Below are 26,744 nucleotides of genomic sequence, written 5' to 3'. Positions count from 1 at the left end.
AGACTTTTAATAGTGGGTTGCCACCTTAAGGTACCTTGAAGTTTGTAAACATATTTTGTATATACAAATAAATGAGTACTATTGAAAACTAAGAACTTAAAAGACTAATTCTGATAATTAAACCATGTAACTAGAATAACCCGTTTGAAAACCAGAACAACTCTCACAGACTAAATGATCTGCGCAAGTAGATCATCTAGTCTGTGAGAGATTTTTTGGAGTATATACACCATTTTCTAGTTTTGATTTCAAGACTTTCAGCAATGCATTCAACTAGAAAAAAGATATAATATTGTTAAAGATAGAAAAAGAAAGATGCAGCTGTCGCACAAAATTCAAAGAATGGTCGGCATGAAACAAAATTCAGCTAGCGGATATAACTCCTTGAGGCTTGCAACCCAGGCAACAGGCTTGCAACAGGCTTGCAACAGGCTTGCAACAGGCTTGCAACAGGCTTGCAACCTTGCAACAGGCTTGCAACCCAGTGAAGACCTCAAACATATTGTCAGTGATAATATAACGGCATCAATATTACTAGTTGCCCACAGCAACTAGTAATATTGATCCCGTGCATCTCTAATGTCTTTTTGACAAGGTGAAGCATCTGCTGCCCGTGACCTCTCATTGAAATGAATGATACAAAAACGTTCACTCGCTTTCCTTTCAGACATTGCAACAAAAATGAGTTAATCTACGTGCAAAACGTGCGTTTTTTTAGATTGGTTTTGAAACTGTCTGTGAATTAGTTTTTTTTTCTGGATGTTTTTTAATGACCAAGTGGCGAAGATTAGGTCACATGGAGAACTCTGGTCGTTTTAGTCTATGATACGCGAAAAATAACTTTATGAATTTGATTTAATTCGACTCTAGATTTTGCGTAATGTTGAAATGTATCATTAAATTATGTAATCCGATAAAGCTGTTGGAACAAATACAACGCAAAAAATTATGAGTTTGATCTGCTTGTTTTTTGAGCGGATTTTTTTTCTGGTAACATTTAGATCTAGTAATTAGGTAAGGTGATCTTTATATTTAGATCAACGTTTCTAAATAAACAGAAAAAATATTTTATATATTATTATTTTAATAATTTTAGTTTGTATTAGAACTTTTTAACATAACTTGTTATGTAAGTTTGTTGTGTAAGATCGTTATGTAGATTGTTTAAATAATTATAAATATTTATGAGTATTTTAAATTTGCGACAGTCGCACTATTGTCGCAAAGCGATCGCGCGACCATAGGGAAACATTGATCGTGTTAATTTTGTCTTGGAAGATAAAATTTGTCGCACATTGTTTTATGGCTATGGTTTAAAGATAGAAAAAACTCTCTACTACAATTGTTGCACGACAATTGTAGTAGAGAGTTTAATGGAAACATTTTGGTTTAATGGAAACATTTGGTCGTAGGATCCATTGACCAAATGTGTCCGAGGACACTAGTCCTAGGACACGGCTGTCGCACAACTGTCGTGGACTATATGGAAACCAACCTTTAGTTTCGTTGGATTTTGGCCGCTTTTACTGCGGTATTAATTTTTTTTTTATGTCGGCCATTTAGTTTCTGGTAATGTGCAAAATAAACAGCTTTTTTGTGACTATTAAATTTGTTTTCTATTGAGAGAAAGCCTAATTTTGAATAATTGCAAACCCTGATACTATTTACGAATGCGTCAATTGAGATTTTTAGAACGGTTTTTATGTACTTCAGTTTTTGATCAAAAGGTGTTAAAAGTTGCTGTATTAGGTGCTCCAAATGCTGGTAAATCGACTTTAATAAATGCTGCTGTTGGTTCAAGGGTGTCAGCGGTTTCTGAAATAAAACATACCACTCGTACAGTAGCTAATGGCATCAAAAATATAGGTAATTGTCAGATTATATTTACTGACACTCCTGGCATAGTCTCATATGAAGAAGGGCACCGTCTTAACATGGATCGTGCTCATCTACGCGGACCTCGACGTGTAGCTGGATCTGTTGATATGTTAGCCATTATTACAGACGTAGCATCTAAAAAAACAAGAAACTTTGTTGATGAAAATATAATTGAAATTATGAACAGTAATCTTGAGGTCCCTGCTATTCTAATATTAAATAAAATAGATTTACTAAAACGTAAAGAAGATTTAATACCAGTTGCTTCTATGTTAATGCAAAAAAGAACAAAAGACGTCTGGGGCTATCATTCATATGGTGGTTCTGAACGCTTTCAAAAATGTTTTATGATATCTGCATTTTCAGGTGATGGTGTAGATGACTTACTTAATTACTTTGTATCAAGTTCAAAGTTGGGCACGTGGGAGTATTCTGACCAAATATATTGTGATTCTAGTATTGACTTTCAGATTTCTGAAGTTTTTAGAGAAAAATTGCTAATAATGTTTGGACATGAAATTCCATGGAAAGTGAAGCAGGTAAAAAATTTAATTTACATACACATAAATACACATACACATGTACGTGTGTACATACATTCATACATACATACATACATACATACATACATACATACATACATACATACATACATACATACATACATACATACATACATACATACATACATACATACACACATACATAAATACATTAAAACATGCATATGTTCATATGTAATTATGTATGTATGTATGTATGTATGCATATATATATAATGGGCGATTCTCAAATTAGTGAAACTAGAGAGCTAATTTTTCAAACGCTTTTTTTACAATTTTTTTTTGTGCATATTTCCACAATAAACTAACTAAATTTACATTTTAAAATACATTTAGAAGTTTTTGTATAGTATATGGAAAAATATTGATATTAATTTACTAAAATATTTCAATTTTTAATGTCAGTATATTATTTCTATTTATCATAATAAATAAATATTTAATATTGTTATAATTACATAAAAGCATTTTCATAACTATTTTTATATAATTTTAAACAAAAATGTTCTAGCTTTGAAAAAATATTTATACATATATATTAAATTTTAATAAATACCCTTTTTGTGATGTCACACATGTAACAAAAAACAATGAAAAGTTTTATTTGTGAGTAAACTAGAATACTTTTTTTGAAAATATTTTCAGTTATAATCAAAAAGTATTGTAGAGATAAAATGAAAAAAATTTTTTGATGATATTGTGGTAAAATAATTTTAAAAAATTATAAAAGTTTGGTCACACGCATGACGTAGTTTTAAAATTAATGATATATATGTGACATTACACAGATAAGATCATTAAATATATAAAATCAGAAAAGAATTATCGATAAGGATTGGAACTAAACCATAAACACTATATATAAAAATCTTTTTTGAATATAATATTGATATAAATTACTTTTTTAAAAATTATTCTCAATTTATTTTATAAATTCAACAAGAAAACAACCATAGTAGTATTTGAAAGTTATTTCAGTTTGAATTTGCTTAAAAAGATGAATTAAATAGTTCTATAAATTATTGATTCGTAGGGCTTTGTAAATTTTAATAGTTTCCTGTGTGTAAGTTTTAGTATATATATAATAAAAATATAATGTCTTGAGCTGAGAAACTGAAAAACTTTAGAGGAAAACGAAAAGCTGACAAAGAATACTGTTCAGTAAAAATTAAAAGGATTAAGAATATGTGCAAAATGAAAGTTGAAAAAGTTTGAACAGTACAGAAAAGGATTCGTATAAATAAAAAAAAATAGAATGGAGAGAGAAAAAAGCTGAGAAATTATTTTTGACTATGTTTTTGAGAGAGGCTTACTCTATTTTTCAATCAACCTATGGAGAGATAATGCCTTTCTTTACAATTTGTAAGCTTATGCCAAAAAACATTTTTTGAGAAGAAATACCCACAGACTAGTGTAAGTGAAAACTGCATAAGAACTTTCGCTTATTACTCAAAGCAATAGGCATCAGCTATAATAGTTCATATTGGATGTCTTCAATTACAATTCAAAAATGGGTTTATGATGAGTGATAAAAATGGGTGCATAGGAGAAGTAATAGAGGAATTACTATTTGCTTTATCTAAATTTCACGAACATGTTCATATAAAAAGAGTTCAAGCATCTGAATTTGAAAAAGACAAGGAGATTGCAGGAGAAAGAGTTCTTCTGGTGGATTTTGCAATGACATATATTTGGGAAATTACTAAATGAAGTACAAAGTGCACTGTTGAGTAGGAGCACTGTTTAATTGCTTAATGGTACTGTTTTCAACAACAATAATTGCAAAAAATATCTTATCTGTTCAGACAATAGAGACTAGGTAATGATAGTGTTTACTGCTTTATTGGGTAATTATATAAGATACTTATGTCTGAAAACTGTAATAATGATACTGAAACTCTTTTCACTGATGGCCCATCATCAGAATTTAAAAATAAGTTTATAATGAAACTACTCAACCAATTATCTTTGCAATAAAATAAAACATTTGAGTAGAATTTTTTTGCAACTTCACATAGAAAAGGGACTGTAGATGGCGTTAAAGAGTTAAGTTTCTTGTTTGAATGAAATTTATGAGCAAGAATGAGAAAGTGTGTGTACAAACATCTATGGATTTTTTCAATGTTTTCAAACCACTAATGACAGCTGTAAATATTCTCTAAATTAGCAATGATGCAATCATTAGTAAAATAGACAAAAAATTTTGGTTAGAAGTCAAAAAAACACTGGTAATACTAAAAATTTATCATGTCAATGCTTTCAATGAATGCGAGTCATTTTTCAAAACAAGTGACTCAAAGTCATCTGGTTTTCAAATAAACTATATTAATGACATGCAAGTTCCCAAAATATTTTCCAATCTCCAGAAATGGCTTTTAATGATTGGTGCATTGTGAAGAACAATGAAACTATGTTCCCTGATAAATAAAACTTAAAAACATGAAACTTTAAAAAACCATAAAACAAAAGTGCTACTCAGTTTACTCTTTATTTTAGTTATGCTAAAAAAATGAAAAAAAAAAAACTGTTAAATTATTAAAAGTTTGTACAGTGTCACACACGTAACAAAATTTCTCACACACATAACACTAAAGATTATCATTTATTTTTATGAAGTTATTAAAATTTTGAAAAATAAAAGTATTTTTTATAAACATCAACATGTTGTTTGTAACATTAAAAAAAAATCATTAAACTAATCATAGCCAATTAGCAGAAATTTAGAATTCAAAAACTTTTATGAAAAACTTTATAAACTAAAAATAAATGATAGCTAGTTCTCAAGAATATTTATTAAACAATGCTAAAGTTAACAAAGTGAAAGCACGCAAAATTATTAGTTTTATTATATTGTTGTAATTATATATATCAAAGTTTAAAATTGAAGTTTATGGTTTTGCATGCATCACACATGCGATGCAGCTAATCAGTTCTTTTGCTAGTATGTTCAATAAACATTATTAAGAGAAATTCATTTTATATCAAACACATATCCTACTATAATATTTGCAATATATATCTTGCATATCTGTAGTAAACAATTTTTTATGGCCCCTTTTATTTGAAAATATTTGTACCTGTGTCACACGCATAACGCAAGAATCGCCCTATTGCATGTATGTATGCATATATATATATATATATATATATATATATATATATATATATATATATATATATATATATATATATATATATTAGTGATGTACTGATAGCACTTTTTTGGCTGATACCGATGCCGATGGATGGGAAAAGGCCGATGCCAATGAATTAACTAATTATTAAAATTTTGAAAATATAAAACCATACAACTTTAAATCGTGTAATCTTTTTCATGGAATCAGTACTGGTAAACAAATACTTGAACTCAAATTATAGTCAAACCATTATTTTAAAAGATATTAGAAAAACTCAGTTAAAAAAATATACATTTTTTAGTTTTTTTTTACTATGAAAAGAAAACTTTCAAAAAATAAATACAATTTTTGAGGAACACTTTTTATTTCAATTTAAAAAGAAAATGGTACAATTATGAGCAGTTTACTTAGGATTCTTTATTAATTTAATAGTAATTTAGATATCTAAACAACAATCATATGTTGTTTAGATATCTAAACTATTTTTAGATAATTAAGTTGTTTTTATAATTATTTTGATTTGTGATGTTCTATCCCCACCATGTCCCTGGTAGTACCGCGCTAAACTTGTTTCTCAGCGCAGTGGCCTTGTTTGTCAAGGTTTGTGTTTCGGAGTTATAAAGTTGAGAGAGGGTTGTAACCATATCTAAAGTAGCCTCCTCGATTGCAATGGCCTTAGGGAGGTGAATTAAAATAATACAAAAATAACAAATAAAAATATAGAAATGTAAAAGGATATACTTTAACACATGGATAACAATGCTTAAATAGGTTACTTTTAAGTATAACAATAGAACAACACAAAATAAAATTATTCTTAAAACAACACTATGGTAGTAAAACTATAAGTACCTTCACCTGTTAAATTAAAGCTTATAAACATCACCTTAGAATAAATAATATTGCCTGTAAACAAAATTAAAATCAAAATTTTTCAAAAAAAGTAATGCATAAAGTTTAGTTTATTTATTATTTAATTATTATCACAATGCAGGATGAAAATAATAAAATGCCATTGGTTGGAAAATTGGAAAATGAGGCCAATACCTGTTGTGCAAAAAGTGGCCAATTAAGCTGATTCGGATTAATCAGTGCATCACATATATATATATATATATACATATATATATATATATATATATATATATATATATATATATATATATATATATATATATATATATATATACATATATATATATATATATATATATATATATACATATACATATACATATACATATATATATACATATACATATACATATACATATACATATAGATATAGATATAGATATAGATATAGATATATATATATATATATATATATATATATATATATATATATATATGTATATATATATATATATATATATATATATATATATAGTAAATGGTAGTATATAGGGTTGCCAGATACACAGTTGCCTTAAGGAGGACATAGAAAAGCCAAAAGGAGGACATACCTAATTTTAGTAATACCTAATAACGGAAGGTTTTTGAGATTGTGGCTTATCTATTGGCTTTTTTTGTAGTAGGAGTTTTTAAATTTTCTTTAACGTGTTTTTTTTTCTCGGGCTATGCATCTATTTAACTAAGTCATTGCAAACTTGGGTAATTTTCTCCAAATTACAATTGCAAAATATATTTTACAATTAAAAAAATAATGCAACATTCAGGTATACAGTGTTAAATATATTAAATTATTTGCAATAACATATTTGTCAAATCATTTTTCTTGGAGGAATCAACTTTACGCAGGAGACTTTCGTTAGCAATCTTATAATTATAAAACTGTTTAAAGGTAAGACTCTTCAAATTATACTTGATAAGAATGATGCCCTTTACAGAGTCAACTAAAAAATTGTTCCTTTGTCCATTGAGCAATGAGAACACTCTTTCAATATTTCCATTTAATCAATGTTAATTATTCAATATTTCCATTTCATCAACAAGAACACTCTTTCAATATTTCCGTTGTGTCCTGGGATACAGAAGAATACTTCACAAACTTTAAGCATCTTTGAGAAGCAACTGGCATTTGGACAAGTTTTAAAATATAAAACCCAATATTCATGCAAGGGTATTTCAAAAAACTGCTCATTTTTGCCTTGCACAAATGATTTAAGAGAACAGTATTGGTCAAACATTTGTACATAATCCAAAATGATTATAAAATGCATACCAAATGGTCATCAAATGTGCTGTCTTTTACTTTATTTAAATACATTCAACCAAAGCACTAAAATTCATCAAAAGGTTTCAACCACTTTTCTAAATAAAGAATACATGCTTCATGCACTAGCTTAACTTATGCCATAAAGCATTTATAATCTTCCTCTCTGTCATTTTCTTAAGACTTTCTTAATATATCTTTGACTTTAAGCGATAGGAATGTTTCATTTAAACAATCTTTTAAAACTTCCACGGTAGAGTGAAGAAGGCTAATATCTTCTAAAACTAATGTTTCTTCCCTTTCAATTGCTGCAATATTTACTTGAAAGAGAAACATCAAGGAATGCTAAAACCAAAGATAAGCTTCTGAAAATTCATTCTCAAAAAATATTTTTATTGTAACAGGTGGTTGATCTATAAAAAATAAAATAATATTTTCAAAACATTAAATAACCTCAGCAATCTTTCTATAGCTGGAAACAAACTTAACCATCTAGTTTTAGAGTGATAGAGTAGTTGATGATAGCTAATTTCCTCATATTCGCATAAATCTTTTAAAGCTTCTGTTTTAATTGTTTACATAGAAAAATAATTGAATATTTTCAAGACAACAGTTTCAACAGCAATCTTTATTAAATCTGCTCCATGTTGTATGCAGTTGTGTAAAACGTAGGCAGAGCATCCAACACCTACCAACAGTTTTTTTAAAACTTCCTTTAAATATGAGAACATATTTTTGCTTACTTTTCTGCTAATGCCTCCAAAATTTACATTAGCATTGTTTCCAGAAAAACCAACACACTTAGACAACAACTCATATGTTTGGAGTGTTTCAGAGGTTTCATTTGGTGTGTTATCTAACGAAAAAATTTTAGTTTGGATACCACCTGCCTCGTAATATTATTGAATAACAATTTTTTCTGTGAAGTGCTAGCATCTGTGGAAAGACCAAAACATGAATGCTATCTTATGATTTCACCAGTTGATCAACAGTTTGGGGCCTATTACCTGGTTTATGATTGTCTCAGTTTTTGTTTTTGAACATGCGATATTTTTTACAATTTCCGAATCTTCAAATAATTTGTGCATTAAACCATATGTGCAGGCCATTTAGTTGTAAGGCTGATGATGACAATATGTATAAAATGCTAAAGTTGCTTCAGCTGCGTGGGTTTTTTGCTACATCTTCGAGTTTTTAGGTTGAAAAAAGGATGTTAGTTTATTCGATGATGCTGACACTTTGATTAGGTTTTTATGTTTCTCACTGTTAACATGGCGCTCTAAGTCAGTAGCTCCTTTGTTAGCGATGGACAAGTAACTAAATAAATCACAAATTGAACACTTTGCCTCATTCTCATTGCACCCTTCAGCAAAGCATGAATAGTTTGTTTTCATAGTACTTGAAAACTTGCATTTTCTCTTTGTAGAAATTGAAGTCATTTTTATAAAAAAAATCAAATATCAATTTATTTAAAAGTCAAATATCAATTTGTTGCTAAAGAAGCAAAAACTGACATAGACAAAATGTGCTGAGCTAAAAACGTTTTAATTAAAAAAAAATAGATTTATTTAGTTTTTTAACTACTTTTCTGTTTTATCGAACAGCAATTGGAAAAGCGAAACGCGCAGAGTTAAAAGTAGAACCTGAAGTTTTAATCAAAGAATAGAATGTCAAAAAAAACTTCTATAAGTTTCAAAAATAGCTAAGTTTAAATAAGGAAATATATGTAAAAAAAAAAAAAAGTATGAAAAAATAAAAAACTTAAAATATTAAAAAAGCCCGACATTTTAAATGTTTTCAACTTCGCCTGCTGGACAGAGGACAAAGGATGAAAAAGGAGGGTATGTCCTCCTTTTGCTGGATGTCTGGCAACCCTATATATGTATGTATATGTATATATATATATATATATATATATATATATATATATATATATATATAAATATATATACATGTATAGTATATGTATTTATATAGGGTTGCCAGACATCCCGCTTTTACAGAGGAGAACACAGTGCCAAACCTGTAAAAACAAATTTTTTTACTGTGTTCTACTTTGTAAAAGCTGGGCATGGCTTATATTTATATATAATTTAGTAGAAATCACTTATCAAACTTTTTTCATTTTACTCTTTGTTTCATCAATTAAGACTCATCAGAAATCTGATGAGTCTTAGTTGATGAAACACAGAGTATAATGAAAAAAGTTTGATAAATGATTTTCTACTAATTTATTATTGCTTTGTTCTTCTACGAACATTGAGCACTCTATTTTGTAGAATACATTTTAAAAACATATTCTGTTTAACAGTGTTGTACCCAGTGATGGTTTGGCCAGTACCGTTCTACAAAAAATAAAGAAAAAAAGTCCTTTAGAAAAAAAGTTTGAGCCCCCTTGCTGAATACCCTCCTTTGGTTTAAACTAATTCGTTACACAAAAATGTTAAGATTTTACAAAAGTCTCTATCGTAGATTTAATTGTGTAAGAGCAAACAAAAACATCACTATATATTTTAAGAAAGTATATTGTATGCATATTGTGAGAAAGTATATTGTATGTATATTGTAAGAAAGGAGAAGTGTTTTTGTTTAAAAGAATTTTTTTCTCTAAATCTTTTTCTTTCACAAATTATGTTTTATAAATATAGTTCATTTAATACATAAAAAACAACAACAGAAAACTTAGTTGTTATAAAATAAACAAAAGATTATTATGTTATGCATAAAATATTAAAAAAATAATAATAATAAAGAAATCTTTTTCAAATAACGAATTTAGATTTCAATAATAATTTTTGTTAAAGTGATTTAAAAGATCTTAACGTGGTGTAAAGTATGTTACCAACGCAATTAAATTTTTAACGATATTTGACAACATGTTAAGTCATTTTTAATTACTTTTTGACTTTCGACCGACACATCCATGTTGTCTAAAAGTCAATGGTTTAATGTTTTAAATTAATTGCGACTGAAATATTTTTTAATATGCAATAAAAATGCAAAATTAATTGACTTGAATCTTTTTTTTTAATATTGCATAACATGTTTTGTTTTGTTTTAAATGTTTTATTCTATTTATATTTTTTATTTTACTTGTTTTATTTTTATTTTTTTAGAGTATATACATTGACTGAAATAGGTAGAACACGTGAAGAGTGTTTATATCAACTGAAATAGTTGTAACATGCGAGGAGTGTACATACATCAACTGAAATAGGTAGAACATGCAAAGAGTTGTCGCTACATTAATTTAGGGTTTTGGCTAGGGCAGGCAATCTTTTTTTATTATTATTTTTTTAAATTTCTGGTCTTGTTTTTTATTTTTTTATTTCATGTCAACAAAGTATGTTAAAAATTTCACCCAAACTCTATGGGTTCTATTTATGGGGAATTCTACAAGAGTGGCGGTCATAACATTTGACACTCTTTAAGCTATTAAAAATAAACCAAAAATAGAAATGACTTAAAACTTTCCAGAAATGTGAAGTACTATCATATAAATTAATATGCAAAAGTTACAGCATTAAAAGCTGTACCTTTTTTTTAAAAAACTAACTCTAAATTTACTTTTTACCACTTCTGAACAAAACAACTATGCCAGACTTGATGCAGCGAATAGTGTAGTTAATAAAATAATTTGATGTGTGTATTTAGCACATTGATATTATTATATGTTGAGTTTCATAGTTTTTACTTGAAGTTTTACGAGCATTTTTATGCTTTTTTTGTTGTTGTGACGGTTGTAACGAAAAATCCAATATTAAAAAACAAAAAATAAAACAACCCTATCAATGATGTAAGAAAAAAAGTATAAATGATTATTTAAAACCATGTTATGTTAAAAAAATGTACTATAAGATTATCAAAGTTCTCAATTATGGTTTAATTATAATTATAATATAATTATGGTATGATAAAATGATTTTTTTAATTAACTTTTTTGCTTAAAAGTATTTTAAAAATAATAAAAAAAAAGTTATGGAGTTTAGTATGTGTTTTCATAACTTTTTTGCTTTTTTTTACTCTTTCTTGCAGAATTGGCCATTTATACATTAAAAGTTAAATTATGTCACTTGCATATTTCAAAGTACTACATTGTAATTAAATTTAATTTTAAATTGCATTAAAAATCATTTAAACTAATATAACAAAAATTACTGATGAGAGCTAAGTTTGGTATTTGAAAAAGACTATATCTCCTTAAAATTCATTTCTTTAAACAACTTAGTTATTTTTTTAATGTATTTAATGTAATACTAGCTGGCTGGACCCATAAAAATACAGATCTTTGTAAGTCTCTCTTTTTTATACTTTTTCTTTATATACATATATCCTACCCGTAAAATACGGGTCTTCACCAAACCGACCATTTCTATACTTATCTATTCCACACCTATCATTTTATACTTATTTCTTATTTACTTCAATTTTTTTTCATTCAAAAAAACTGCTTTTTTGAGCAAAAAAAGTTAACGTGCGCACTTTTTCTGTATGCGTAGAGCTTATAAGAGAATTATAAAATGGTTTCTTTTTCTCTTACATGCCTAACATGTCTTGGATAGCTCAGTGGTTTAGTGCACTGTCATCAGTGTCCTTTTGCAATGGTTTAAATCTTAACACTATGCATTTTAAATTTTTTCAATCTGAACATATATATTTATAGCAAAAAAATATATATATAGCATAAAAGACTTTTAATTGTTTAAATAAAGTTTTAAAGTTTTTGCTAGCTATGAGCTGTTTTTTTTGTTTTGTTTTTGCCCCCAAAGCAGCACCTTTTGGAGTAGCAGGACCATCTGCAACTTATTAGGACTAATTATGTGATCACATTAATAAGATATTTTTATCATAACATATGTATCTCTATCATAACATATGTATCTCTATCATGACATATGTATCTCTATCATAACATATGTATCTCTATCATAACATATGTATCTCTATCATGACATATGTGCAACAAATTTCTTGTATTATATGTTTCTGCTCAATTGAAACCTGAAAAAATCATTTAAATAAAGTTAGACATCTATTACAAAGCCACACTAAATACTATTCTTCAGGAAACTCATTTATAAATGGAACATTTACCACGCATTTCAATAAAAAGCAAATATTATTTTCTCATCCTATTGGATTCTTAGCGCACATCAATCTTGCTTGTATTTAGAGGGTTGTATTAAATATTTTACTTAATGATGTTGAAAATAGGGATAAGCTCAAGCATGTATGCATACATCAACCGATATTTTTATTTTTTTTAAATAAAGTTATTTTTTTTAAACGAATTAGCTTCCAATAAAGTTGTAAGCAACCACTAATTAAGTTAGGAGTTTAAAAAAACAAAAAGAGAGTTCTGTGTTCAATCTCTACTTCATTGTTTGTTGTTTCCAACATTTTTGTTTACAACAGTTGTTTATATGTTTTAAGAAGTTTTAAGTTTTTAAAAAAATTCTCTGCCTTTCATTTGTTATAGTATATAATATATTTTTTTATATTTCTTTTTTTAGGTTTTTTTTTTTTTTTTTTTTTTTAATTTGATTTAGGTGCCCCAAGAAGTCCTTATGGTCTTACCACAGAGCACCGCGGATGAGCATTTAATCGGAAGTTCACGCCTCCTTCCTAACTGATGTCACAAAATTTGCCCAGAGGTGGGGTTTGAACCACGGATCCTTTGTTTCTGGGGCAAGTGCACTACCACTGCGCCATGGTTGTTCATATGTTATGTATATATTATCTATAGAACTTCAAAAGCATTTTATTTTGTATTTTAAAAAATCGAAAAAAAATAAAAAAAAATAAAAAAAATAGCACAAGTGGTAGGATTTGAACCACGGCAATACACTTTAGAAACTCTGTGAGTTAACCACTTTGGCCACTAAAGCGTATTGTCCGATAAAAGTTTTAACACTATTTAATAATACAAAAGGGCAAATAAATTCTATAAATCAAAATTAAGGAGATGTTGCTGCAAATTAGTTTTCAAGTAATAGTAAAACTGTAAAACTATATGTTTTAACATTACATAATTTGAAGTTTACATAAGTTAGATATTTGCATACACTTTGGTTCACATTTTCATATTACCATTTTAATTTCATCTCACCATTTTAAGGGAAATATTTTTCTTAAAGCTATTAAAACAAATGTGTTTAACTATCATTTTAAAGTAAGTATTATTCCCTTATGAGCTAGAGGATGGCTGCATATACATGCTAACCAAGCTCTGCAAATTTAAGTTTTTCTGGAATGTTATAATATTTTTACGGTTTTTTTTTTGTGTGCTCTCTTGGTTGTGAATTTTTAGGTCAAATTGTTTCTCCCAAAAATTGGTTTCTACACTATACAAATAAATGTTAACAATTATTATTTAATAATTATTGGCATTTATTTTACTATATCACTATTTATTACTCTGTTTGCTCAAGCTTCTTGAGAAACTTAATAAATGTAATTGTTTAAATTTTATAATAAGATAAAAATAGAATAGAATGTAACTAATTGTAAATGCGCATAATTTAAATGAAACAATGTGGGTATGAAATAAATAAGTACACTCTTCGTGTATTTATTTATTCCATACCCACATTGCTCCAAAAAAGGCAAGTTTTTTACAAGGTCATAACTTTTAAACGTTAAAAGATTATTAAAGGAAACTTAAAACCTGCCGATAAAATTAAATTTAGTATAGCAATCTTAAATTTATATTTTATAAACTCATTACCCTAACGTTTGGGGTAAGCGAACTATTAGGGTATTTTTGTTCCCAGGTTTTAATCACCCCAAGTTTTTCCAAACATTTTTTCAATTTCCAATTTTTTTCAATTTTTTTTTCAACTTCCAAACAATTTTTTCTTATTTGACGTAACCGTAAACATACTTAAATTTAGAGTTTACACAATGTCTGAAAGTGTCATATCTGTTAGATAAAAAAAATTCTGCCTAAGCTACTGGTAAAATGGCTTAAACCCTCTATAAACTATAACTAGTGCCAGAGCTAGAGTGGTTTTAACCCTCTAGCCACTGATTAAATTGTTACATAAGTTATTAGTATTTATGCTATTTAAGAGTCATTTTTTGTAAGAATCAGGCAGTCAATGGAAGTGACCTCCTCCAAATTGCTTGAATTTTTTATATATTGATCAGAATATAGAGAAAACCTGTCGGGGAAAAAAAAAATTTTCAAAAATGTTTCGTTCACTCGGAATCTGGGCTTAAATTTTTGAGATTTTTTTAAAAAATTTTAGAAATTTAGTTTGAACCCATTTTTTTGGCAAGGCAAAAAGTTGCACATAGCTTTTGTAATTAATATCAGACGTAACCCAAAAGCTCTCTCCAAAAAATATAAAAAAGTTGCGTGACACTGTGCGGTTGGCTAATTATCATAGTTCAAAAGTACAAAATCAATCACTTTTGTCAATTTTTAATCGGAGTTAATTCTAGCGGCGAAGTGTTGCACACAATTTTTCTTTTAGGGTTTGAAATTATCAAAGGTATTGAGTCTAAAAATGCAAAGAAAGTTATGTGATACCTAAGGCCTATTAATATATTAAGGCTTGAAATTGGAAAAAAATGTTTTAGTATACTTACAAAATAAACCATTACGGCAGAGGCGCTTAGTTTTGTAAAAATGTAAACATATCCAACTGTCAATACAAAAAGGTCCTAACATAAAAAATAAAAAAAATTCGTGTGATCTTTAGATATTAAGTTAAAAATAAAGGTACAAATTGTTAAAAATGATTAAGTACGAAGAGATATTTTTTTGGACACACAGATGAGGTTTTCGCTCACAATAAAATTTCTATCATCCAAAATTAGCATTTAGCATTACACAAAACATTGCACGTAATGTTAAGAATAAATTTAAGCGTTTCTGACTATGATATAGAAATCATAACAATTGAAATAAATAATAATAAAAAACAATACATGATCAGAAGTGAATTATTTAAATTTACGTCATAACCAAATAACTTGTGGTGATCGAATGGAAGAAGAATCGCTGATATCACGATTGTGGAAAAACAAGTTAGTGGGCGGTTGTTTACTTTACCATAAAAATGTCTTAACTTTATTTTAATGATCTTTAAAATTTGCATAAATAGAGTAGATATTTTATCATTGCTATTGAGAAATAGGTACTGCATAAATAGAACTTGTTTTTAGTTGAGTATGAAACAAAACAAATATTTTTATGAAAACTGTTGTTGCTTTTCAAAAGGAAATTGTGGATCATTCAAAAAACATAAAATTATAAACAAAATGTTCTACATTCATCAGCTGGGAGATGTTGATGTTAAGAAACACCTCATCAACTTAAAGGTAATTATGTATTTTAAATTTACGCAGACTGTAATATAATTTTTATAATTACATACTTTATAACTTCTCTGCATTAAGATTTTGAGACAAAGTTCTTTAAACAAAAAAAAATAGCTCTTTTAATTAATTCCTCACTCTTTTAATAAATAATCACTAAATTAATCACACTCTTGCAATATTGTATTTTAATAATAACAACAATGTATTTCAAACTTGTAAACATTTTTCGTGAAGAGTCAGATTATAAACAATGCTTTAAATGACACACTTAATAATTGTTTAAAAAATTGTTTTTAGGTCATGCGATTTAACGATAATAATATTTGGGAAGAAAATGGACTTATTGCAAATAGACTTAAAAGAAATCTTGAAAAGGATGAACAAATATGTGCTTTTCACCGGTACACGTTTGGTATTGCACGGAGTCCTCCAAAAACATGCTTTCATCCTCACCATCTAAATATAAAAGGAAAAAAATCTCCCGCTTTAAGGGCGTCACCAATACTTGTCGTCATATCAATGTCAAAGCGATACAATGAAGTATTTTTAGTTGGTGCAATGCTGTGTTTTATCCATTTAAAGCAAGAAACTGCTTTATCTAGAGTCAACGAAAACACCAATTTATGTACAGAAACACAAACACAACAAGAACAAACATTTATGACACCTGCTACTCCAGATGAAGAATTTGATCCCGGTGAAATTAATGTTTCACAGGAGATTTTGGACGAATCTCTAAGAAGCCGTGAGAGTGTAACTGAGGTTCTTAATGCAAGTCCAATAAAATTTAGATTAAAAAGGAAGTTCGAATATCTGGAAGATACTACTAAAGATAAGTTAAAACGCAAGTATGTTCACCAAGAAAACTTATTAAAGAAAAAATTTGCGGAAGCTGTTGCTCCTGGACAAGAGGAAATACTTATAGATTTTCTTAACAGTAAAAATGTTGATGAAATAAATAGCCCTCTCCCAATTGAAATTATTCGTGCTCAGAAAGTATATAAGCAAAGTGATTCCATGGGAAAGTTAGTTATCCTCTCATTATTAGACCATACCAAGTATACCAAAAAGTTTATAATGAACACATTTGAGTGTACCAAACATCGTATAGAAACAGCAAGAAAATGGCATGCATCTCATAAAGGGTTGGCATTTCCAGAGAAGAAAGTATTTGTCCGATCTAGTCTTGATCAAACAAAGTGTGAACATTTCTTAGACTTTATATTTACAAGCGATATTTTGCATGATGTTGCTTATGGAATAACCAAATTAAAATACGACAGCGGTGAAGAACAAAAGATAGTGCATGCAATACTGGCGACAAAATATAGCCACGCTATCATGTTCTATCGAAAAAGTTGTAGTGAAAACAATTATATACCATTATCTGATTCAAGTTTGTGGAAAGTATTGCATGCAATAAAACCTTCAAGTCGAAAAAGCTTAGCTGGATTAGATGATGTTACTGCTTCAGGCATGAATGGTTTTCAAACATTACAAAAATTGGCACAAAGATTTAGTTCTAAATCTCTCGAAGCTGCCCTTGAAAAAGGAAAAAGGTATTTGAAAACAAGTTATCAAACCAATTGTAGTGTCAATGACTCAAACATTTCTTCTCATAGCTCAAAACATGCCTTATCAGATCCATCTGAAAAAAATCTTCAATCCAACATAGAGATATCAGAAGTGGTATGTGCCGATTGCTATGATTTGTGCAAAGCTATCGAGATGATCAAAAAACTAACAATTCAAAATTCTGACGATGCTGATTCTATTTATGATTTGGAAATTGCTGTAAAGGATGTATTCAACTACATAAAACACCTGATGAGAGATTCTCAACAGAAAAAGGCAAAAATCGAAGCTTTTAAGCAATTAAACGATGAAACTGCTTTCTGGCTTAAAGATTTTTGTCAAAAAATTCTTCCGGTTCGATACAGAGAGGGCCAAAAAGAGTATTTTGGCAAGAAAGGAATGAGTTTACATGTGGATATATTCTTCATAAAAATAGCAGGAAAGTTATTCAAACGTGTTTACTTTACTTCAATGTATAGGTGTGATCAGGGAATAGGTGATGTTGTTTCGTTAGCCACTGCAGTTTTAGACCAATTCAGAATTGATCAACCGCATATCAAGAAAATGTTTACCAAATCTGATAATGCCGGCTGCTATCAGGGAAATCTTTCAGCTGAAGCAATCTACAATGTATGCAAAGAGAGAGATATAAAGTTGCTGAGATATGATTATAATGAACCCTGTTGTGGAAAAGATCAATGTGACAGGGAGAGTGCAGTTGTAAAGACAATTTTAAGGAGTTACGTTGACTCTGGTAATAATCTTTTGACTGCTGAAGATATACACAAGGCTATGCATTATAGTTTTGGCGCTAAAGATGCAAAAGTAGCAGTTGCTCAAATTAGCAATGATAAAACTGTAGTTACTGGACCAAAGATTAAGAACATTAGCAACTATCACTCATTTGAGTTTGGTGAGAAAAGTATGAAGATGTGGCATTATTTCAATATCGGTGAGGGAATTGAACAAGAGTATAGAAATCTTAAAATTCAACCCTCGATTAAGTTGTTGTTGCCATATAGCAAAACAGATAATTCAATTAAGCGTAACAAGTCACTTAAGGAAAAACAGAAAAGAAGTGACAGGCAATTATATTCATTAAGATTTTGCACTGAAATGAATTGTACTTTATCATTTGAAAGCGATGCTGAGTTAGAAGAACACATGCTATCCGGTCTTCATACAGTTCCGAAATCATTAACATCATTGGATAAAGTTCGCAACTCGTTTGTTCATAAGATGAAAATTACTTCACAACTAAATATGCCAATTTCTTCATCCTCTAACAGTGCTTCCGTAAATGACAAACCACATTGCATGAACATTTTTCTATTGCAAGGTTGGGCATTACCAGTTCGAAGTTCTTTTAGATTTTCAAATCAGCAGAAAGAACTGTTGTATAAATACTTTATTCGTGGAGAAGAATCAGGTAATAAAATGAGCCCTGAGCAGGTTCACATGCAGCTGAGGAGAGAACTTCCGCCTGATCAATATGTAACTAGCCAACAGATAAGATCTTTATTTTCAAGGTAGGCATTGTTGCTATCAAAACTTTTGCAAATTAGATTATGTTTCTGACTGTTAAATAGTTCTTTTACAAATATAAAATTAAAATTTAGGTGAAAGTTATAATTTTGTGTGTTTGTTTACATATGTTTAAAAATATGTACAATTGATATTGTTATAGATTTAGTAACCTGAAAAGAAAAGGTAAGCTGGTAGAACCGACAACAGAAAATAATGAAAATAGTCAGGTTAACGATAACAAAGAAGTTTATGGCGAAAATGATGACTTTAATCTGGCAGGAGACAATGAAGATGATAATAAATATGAGGAAGACATCGCCAATCTTGCAAAAGAAATTTGTCTTGTATGGAAAGTGAATGATTGGGTTGCTGTTGCATATGAAAAACAATGGAATATTGGATATATTGTGGAGGTAATATTATTCAAAGTATATATTAGTTTCAAGTTTTTATTTTGTTTTACAAAACAGTGCTCTAAAATAAAAGGAATATAAATAAAATGTAAAAATAATTTCAGAATGACATTATATAAGACTTTACAAGTTTTATTGAATGTAAGCAAAATTATACAAATCATAAACTCTTTATTATATTATTTTAAATGTTGCGCTAATACTTTTAGGTATCTATAACTGGGATCAGAGTTAATTGTATGATTAACGGGCAAGAGAAGAATACTTTTTGCTGGCCAGTTACTACCGAGGAGATAAATAACTAAACTGATAAAATTATCTGTTTAGTAAATGCTCCTTTTCTAATCAGTGGTTGTGGCGATTATTCATTATCCGAAGAAGACTGTAATACAGTCATATCATTATTCTTAGAGAAACTTACTGCAGCAGAGTAGAAATTATGTGTGATGTGGTGGATAATGTGTGTAAATGACTCTATTAATAAATGAAAAACTAATTTTTAAATGGAAAAACATTTAAATGTTTGATTTATGTTTTATTTAATTAGCACTATAGTTATCTTGATGTTAGATTTTTGTTCAGTTTTTAATTCATGTTATATCATGCGTGTGACAAAATCACACGAATTTTTTTTATTATTATGTTAGGACCTTTTTGTATTGACAGTTGGATATGTTTACATTTTTACAAAACTAAGCGCCTCTGCCGTAATGGTTCATTTTGTAAGTATACTAAAACATTTTTTTCCAATTTCAAGCCTTAATATATTATTAGGCCTTAGGTATCACATAACTTTCTTTGCATTTTTAGACTCAATACCTTTGATAATTTCAAATCCTAAAAAAAAAATTGTGTGCAACACTTCGCCGCTAGAATTAACTCCGATTAAAAATTGACAAAAGTGATTAATTTTGTACTTTTGAACTATGATAATTAGCCAACCGCACAGTGTCACGCAACTTTTTTATATTTTTTGGAGAGAGCTTTTGGGTTACGTCTGATATTAACTACAAAAGCTATGTGCAACTTTTCGCCTTGCCAAAAAAATGGGTTCAAAGGTGGCAAAAACTAAATTTCTAAAAATTTTTAAAAAAATCTCAAAAATTTAAGCCCAGATTCCGAGTGAACGAAACAATTTTGAAAATTTTTTTTTTCCCCGACAGGTTTTCTCTATATTCTGATCAATATATAAAAAATTCAAGCAATTTGGAGGAGGTCACTTCCACAGTTTCAGGAATTTGCCTGATTCTTAGAAAAAACGGCTCTTAACAAAAAAATTTTAAAAAATTCTAATTTTTATTGAAATAGGTATATTTAAAATATAAAAATTATATATTTAATATATTTAAATCTATGAAAAAAGGATTAATATTATATTATAAAGTTTAAATATTTTAGAGAGCAAAAGATAAATAAATTTAAAATATAAATAATTCAATTTTTATTGTTTTTGATATTTATATAAGTTTTTTTGTTGTTGTTAATTCTGGTAATGTACTTTAGGAAACTGTGTTGTTTCATGGTAACGATGACGTAGTTCGACTACACCAAAAGTTAACATGGCCCAAGAAAAGTCAATGTCGGTACGTTATGACAAAACTTGATCAACTATCTCACGCTTGTGAGACCGAACTTTCTAAAATGTTTCACAGTAAAGTTATACTCACAGTTGATATTAGTCAAAAGCATAACATGACCAAGGATGATTTAAAGTATTACTGAGAATTTAATAATTCGTAATGATTAAATAAACATGAAATTTAATTAGTAAATCTTATGTTTTTATTTGGGATAAAACCTCAATATAGTTATTGTCATGGATATCGCGCCGTTTTCCCATTTTATTTTGATAGCCTTTGTTATACCTGATTATTTGTGTAAAATTTAGTAATTTTTTGTCTAACCCAAGGAAGATGATTTATGAAAATAAATATAATAAAATCTTTATTTAAACATATTTTATAACATACTTATAATTTAAATGTTTTCAAATAATTACTAAACTATTAATTGTTACAAGCTTGTTACAACGAGAAATTATAAATCAAAAAATCAATTTTGAATATAAATCGGAAAAATCAAACAAAAGCAACAGTATAATTCATTCGAATTCAAATAACCACGTGACACTGTCTAATATTCTCGTGCATTATCACTTCAACTAAACAAACATAATATAATAACTCTTATCTGGAGTTTGCTTGTTTCAATAATTAAATGAACTGTTTAAAACGCGTTCTCGTATTCAAAAAGTAAAGGCATGATTGTATCTTTTGTAAAAACAAAAGGATCTCTTTAGGGTTTTGCGTAGTTAAGGTAATAAGACCGATTATAGTGTAAGTCTAAGGAGCTACGCTTTGCCATACTGTGCCATACTAGCTATGAACAATATAAGAATATTCATGGAGCAGAAACATAAATGAATAGAACAGAAACATACAAATGCTCAATGAAAAAAAAAAAAACATTCAAGTTTTTTTAAAGAAGATTTAAAATCTGAAAAAAAAAATTGATAAAAAAAAACAATTAAACAGCTTATCGATCGAGTTGCCTAATTGATTCGCAATGTATCTAATTTATCTATGAAAAAAACATACTTTGAATCCTAAAAAAGATAAATTGCTAAAGGTCAAGACTGAAAATTTAAAAACCAATTATCACTCCTACACTGGAAGCACATTAACTTTAATGATAAATTTACGATAATTTTTTTTGAAACATTTTATTCCGTGTATAACGCTAATTTTCCTATCATTGTAAAAACATTAAATCCAAAAAATATAAACAACCCATGGGTGACCAGGGGATTTATAAAATCATCAAAAGTAAAACAGAAGCTTTATATAAAATATCTTAAAACAAAATCATCTGCAAATGAAATATATATAAAGAATACAAATACCTATTTGAAAAAGTTAAAACGCACTTGGCAAATAATGAATGAAACTAGTGGTAGACAAAAAAGATGCTCAGGTTCCCTCCCCCAAACAATTATAGTTGATAACAAACATATATGCGAATCAAGAGCTATAGCTAATGAATTTAATAAATTCTTTATTGATATCGGTCCCAAACTAGCAAACAAAATTCCTTATACAAATGCTACATTTAGAGATTTTTTTAGTACAAGTGGATAATTGCACTAGTTCCAACGAATTATCTTCTGAGCTATCTTTTCAAGAGTTTGAAAAAGCTTTTAAAACTCTTTAAAAAAATGAATCAACAGGAGCAGATGACATAAACGGTAATATAGTCATAGAATGTTCTGAATACTTAAAAGATATCCTATTTAAAGTCTAGGGAGCATCTATACGCCAAGAAGTTTTTCCTGAACAACTAAAAATTGCTAAGGTTACACCAATTTTAAAAGAAGATGATCAAACAAATATCAGTATTTATCGCCCTATCTCTGTCCTCTGCACATTTTAAAAAATACTAGAACGTATTATGTACAATAGATTATACAATTATCTTCGTTCTAATAATTTTTTATACAACTATCGATTCGGCTTTAAAAGAAATAATTCCACAGAACATGCAGTTATCCAATTTGTACGTGAAATCTCTAATTCTTTTGAAAAGTCTAAATATACATTAGGTGTTTTCGTCGACCTTTCGAAAGCATTCGATACTGTCGATTATGAAATTTTGCTACAAAAGCTAAAATATTATAGAATACATTGCAAAGTTATAAAATGGTTCAAAAATAGTTTATCCAACCGTAAACAATTTGTTTTCAGTAATAATGATCATCGAAATAAATTTCTAAATATTTCATGTGGCGTTCCACAAGGTTCCATTTTGTGACCACTATTGTTCTTGATTTATATAAACGATGTAAATAAAGCCTCGAATTTAATGAGTATCGTGTTTGCTGATGACTCTAACTTATTCTTTTCCGATAATAACATTTACAAACTCTTCTATACTTTGAATGATGAACTTAAAACTATATCCAAATGGTTTAAATGCAACAAACTAACTCTTAACATTCAAAAAACAAATTGGGTTCTTTTCCACTCAGTATCTAAAAAAGCTTATTTACCCCGATGTTTGCCTAAAACTTTTATTGATGATGTTGAAATAAAAAGACATAATGTAACTAAGTTCTTAGGTGTTTTTCTTGATGAAAACATCACATGGAAAACGCATATCGACTATATTAGTACAAAAATTTCTAAAAATATTGGAATTTTATATAAAACCAGAACATATTTATGTAAAAAACTCAACTTTACTACTCTTTAATTCATAGTTATTTAAATTATGCTAATGTTGCATGGGGAAGAATTGAAAAAAGTAAGTTAAAATGCCTTTATCGCCGTCAGAAACAAGCGATCCGTTTAATAAATTTTGCGGATCGATACACTCATTCCAAACCACTTTTTATTGAAATGAAAGTTTTCAATATTTATGAGCTTAATGTTTTTAATGTTTTGTGCTTTATGTACATGTGGAAAAATGATATATCTTTACTCGTTTTTAAAGATCTCTTTTGTTTGAAACCAATAAATAAATATACACTTAGAAACAATAATTTTATACATAAGCCCTTTCATCGAACCAAGTTTAATCAGTTTTGTATTGCATATCGTGCACCCTATCTTTGGAATAAAATTGTTTTATCCAATTTCGACAAGCATTTTACTTTTCCCATTTTCAAATATAAACTGAAAAATTTAATTATCTTAATGGATGGTGTAGTCGGGTTTTTTTAATTGTAATTTTATATTTTCTCAAGAACTTTTATTATTATATACGTTTTATTTTGTTAATTATGTTTTAATGTAGTTTACATACGCACGCTTGTAAAAGGTTCTGATAATAAGATCAGTACGATCTTCTTCAACCTTGCCTGTGTTTGTGAAAGTAATTTATTTTCTGCGACAACAAAAGTAAATTTAAATAAAAAAAAATCCTCATTTGCGTCGACTTATTGAGTAAGTTTTTTTTTTCTTTTTTTGCAATAAACCTTCAAGAAGAGCAGACGCGTTTTTATCTGTTTAAAAAAAGATTGTTTTACTTAAAAAAATTAAAAATAAATAAATAAATAAAAAAACCTATTGTACGTTTAAATATTATAACAAATGGCAGTTACACTTGCAGAAATTAAAAAAATGCTTCAGGAAATGTTATTGGAATTTAGAAAAGAAACAGAGGCGATGCTGAAACAACAAGAAGAAATATTTGTCGAAATTTTAAGTGCAAACACGAAAATCATCAATGAGCGGCTTGATTAAGTCGAACAAAATTTTAAAGAAAATGCTAACCAAATCAAAACTTTGGTAAAAGATATTGAAGACGTAAAATTATCTTTAAATTTTCAAGAAGAACTTTTCGATAAAAAAATAGCTAAAACCTACGAGGAAAACAACGAACGCTTTGAAAAGGAAAACATTCTAGCGGAAAAAAGAAACAAAAAATACAGAAGAATCGATGATAGATCTTGAAAATCTGCAAATTGATGGAATAACAGAAAGTGCAAAAGAAACTTGGAGTGAAACCGAAGAGAAAGTTCAATCATTTTTATCTAATAAATTAGGACTGAATGGAGTTGAAATCGAGCAAGCTCATCGGACCGGATTGAGAAAGGATGGACGTCCAAGAACAGTTTTAATAAATTTACTTAGAAACAAAGATAAAGCCAAAATCTTTCAAGAATCGCACAAATTAAAAGGAACAAACACATATATAAACGAAGATTTTTGCTCGATACCGTAGTTATCTGTTTTTAAAATTAAATTAAAAGATCTCATTCTCTCTATTGAAAATATCTTATAATTTGTCTTATGATATATAATAATTTTGAAATGTATGTTCAATCTTTGTTTTATACTTGTTGAAATTTGTTTCTATTTATCTAAGTACTGTTTTAATATTTTTATGTTAATTTTTTACGTTCTCTTAATGTAAAAAGGCGTTTTTATAATACTTTATGTACTCTGTTTTGTAAAAGGCTTCTGACGATAAGATCATTTGATCTTCTTTTAGAAGCCTTGTTTGTATTTGAAAAAAAAAAAAAAATTTATTATTAGAAAGAGATTGCTGACTGAAGTCAAAAAAAGGCGTCAAATCGGTGAGAATGTTGCCGTCAGGTATGACAAAATTGTTAATCTAAAATACGCTTTCATTAAAAATAACGAAAAACTTATTAGTAAAACTAATAAAAAATAAAATATGATCAACCTCATAAATAGCTGTAAGTAAATAATTTTAAACATTTATCATGGCAGAAACCAATATATCAAACATTTTAAATATGTCTCACAGAGAGAATATACATTTAACAAATGACATTGATCCTGATGTAAACATTATTGATAAACTTTCAATCGAAACTAATTACTTTAATGCCAGTGAGGCTTCTAGCTTTCTTAATTCTTCGTCATCTTCTTTTTCGCTGTTAAACCTAAATATCCGGAGTATGATTAAAAATTTTGAAAATTTGAAAATAATGTTAGAAAATTTAAACCACAAATTTAGTGTAATATGCCTAACAGAAACCTGGTTTCAAAATGGGATGATTCAAACTCAAATTTTTATTTATCGGGTTATAAATCAATCCATCGAGCAAGGAAAAAGGGCATCAGTGGAGGAGTGTGTATTTTTGTTATAGATTCATTTATTTTCAAAAAGATAAAAAACCTCAGCATAAATAATGCAGATTGCGAGTCGTTAACTATTGAAATAATCAAAAAGCTAAAAATACTTTCATTACTGCTCTATACAAACCACCTAATGGCAATTTCAAACTATTTTAAAAACTTCTGGAGCGTATTACCTGACACAAGTAAAAGCATTTACTTAACAGGTGACTTTAACATAAACCTTTTAAATACAAATTGCGATTCCAACGTCAGGCTTTTTATAAATACACTTCTTTAGCACAGTGTTATACCGCTAATAAACAAAGCGACGCGTGTAACTCCTTTAACTTCTTCAATCATTAACAATATTATAACTAATAACTACATGATTGGTAAAATCGAAAGTGGTATCATAAAATCCGATATAAGTGACCATTTTCCAAATTTTCTGATAACTAATTGCTTAACCATTGAAGATAATAATTCCTTTACCACCTACGTCAGACAAATAAACAACGATTCTATAAAAAAAATCTCGCGATTTGATACACGAAACCAAT

General features: G+C 28.3%; 2 protein-coding genes across 2 annotated transcripts; both read left to right on the top strand.

The window, feature by feature from the left end:
- The first annotated feature begins 1,505 nt into the window (after positions 1-1,505).
- Positions 1,506-21,369, top strand: LOC136092351 (GTPase Era, mitochondrial-like). Its single transcript, XM_065820386.1, has 2 exons — positions 1,506-2,417; positions 21,101-21,369. Exons 1-2 carry the CDS (start codon positions 1,671-1,673, stop codon positions 21,317-21,319), a joined length of 966 nt encoding a protein of 321 aa, XP_065676458.1. The 5' UTR covers positions 1,506-1,670; the 3' UTR covers positions 21,320-21,369.
- LOC136092256 (uncharacterized) lies at positions 16,321-20,403 on the top strand. The gene is made up of 3 exons (XM_065820061.1): positions 16,321-19,186; positions 19,345-19,597; positions 19,807-20,403. The coding sequence occupies exons 1-3, from the start codon at positions 16,383-16,385 to the stop codon at positions 19,900-19,902; spliced, it is 3,153 nt and encodes a 1,050-aa protein (XP_065676133.1). The 5' UTR covers positions 16,321-16,382; the 3' UTR covers positions 19,903-20,403.
- Positions 21,370-26,744: the final 5,375 nt, after the last annotated feature.

This window comes from Hydra vulgaris, chromosome 15 (genome assembly GCF_038396675.1).
Source record: "Hydra vulgaris chromosome 15, alternate assembly HydraT2T_AEP".
In the NCBI taxonomy this organism is placed as follows: Eukaryota; Metazoa; Cnidaria; class Hydrozoa; order Anthoathecata; family Hydridae; genus Hydra; species Hydra vulgaris.
This window is presented reverse-complemented; position numbering and strand designations above follow the sequence as displayed.

Coding starts and splice junctions, on each gene's coding strand:
- LOC136092256 (XM_065820061.1), top strand. CDS start 16,383: ATGCGATTTAACGATAATAATATTTGGGAAGAAAATGGACTTATTGCA. Junction 19,187..19,344: donor ATAAGATCTTTATTTTCAAG/GTAGGCATTGTT, acceptor ATATTGTTATAG/ATTTAGTAACCTGAAAAGAA. Junction 19,598..19,806: donor ATATTGGATATATTGTGGAG/GTAATATTATTC, acceptor TAATACTTTTAG/GTATCTATAACTGGGATCAG.
- LOC136092351 (XM_065820386.1), top strand. CDS start 1,671: ATGCGTCAATTGAGATTTTTAGAACGGTTTTTATGTACTTCAGTTTTT. Junction 2,418..21,100: donor TTCCATGGAAAGTGAAGCAG/GTAAAAAATTTA, acceptor AATGTACTTTAG/GAAACTGTGTTGTTTCATGG.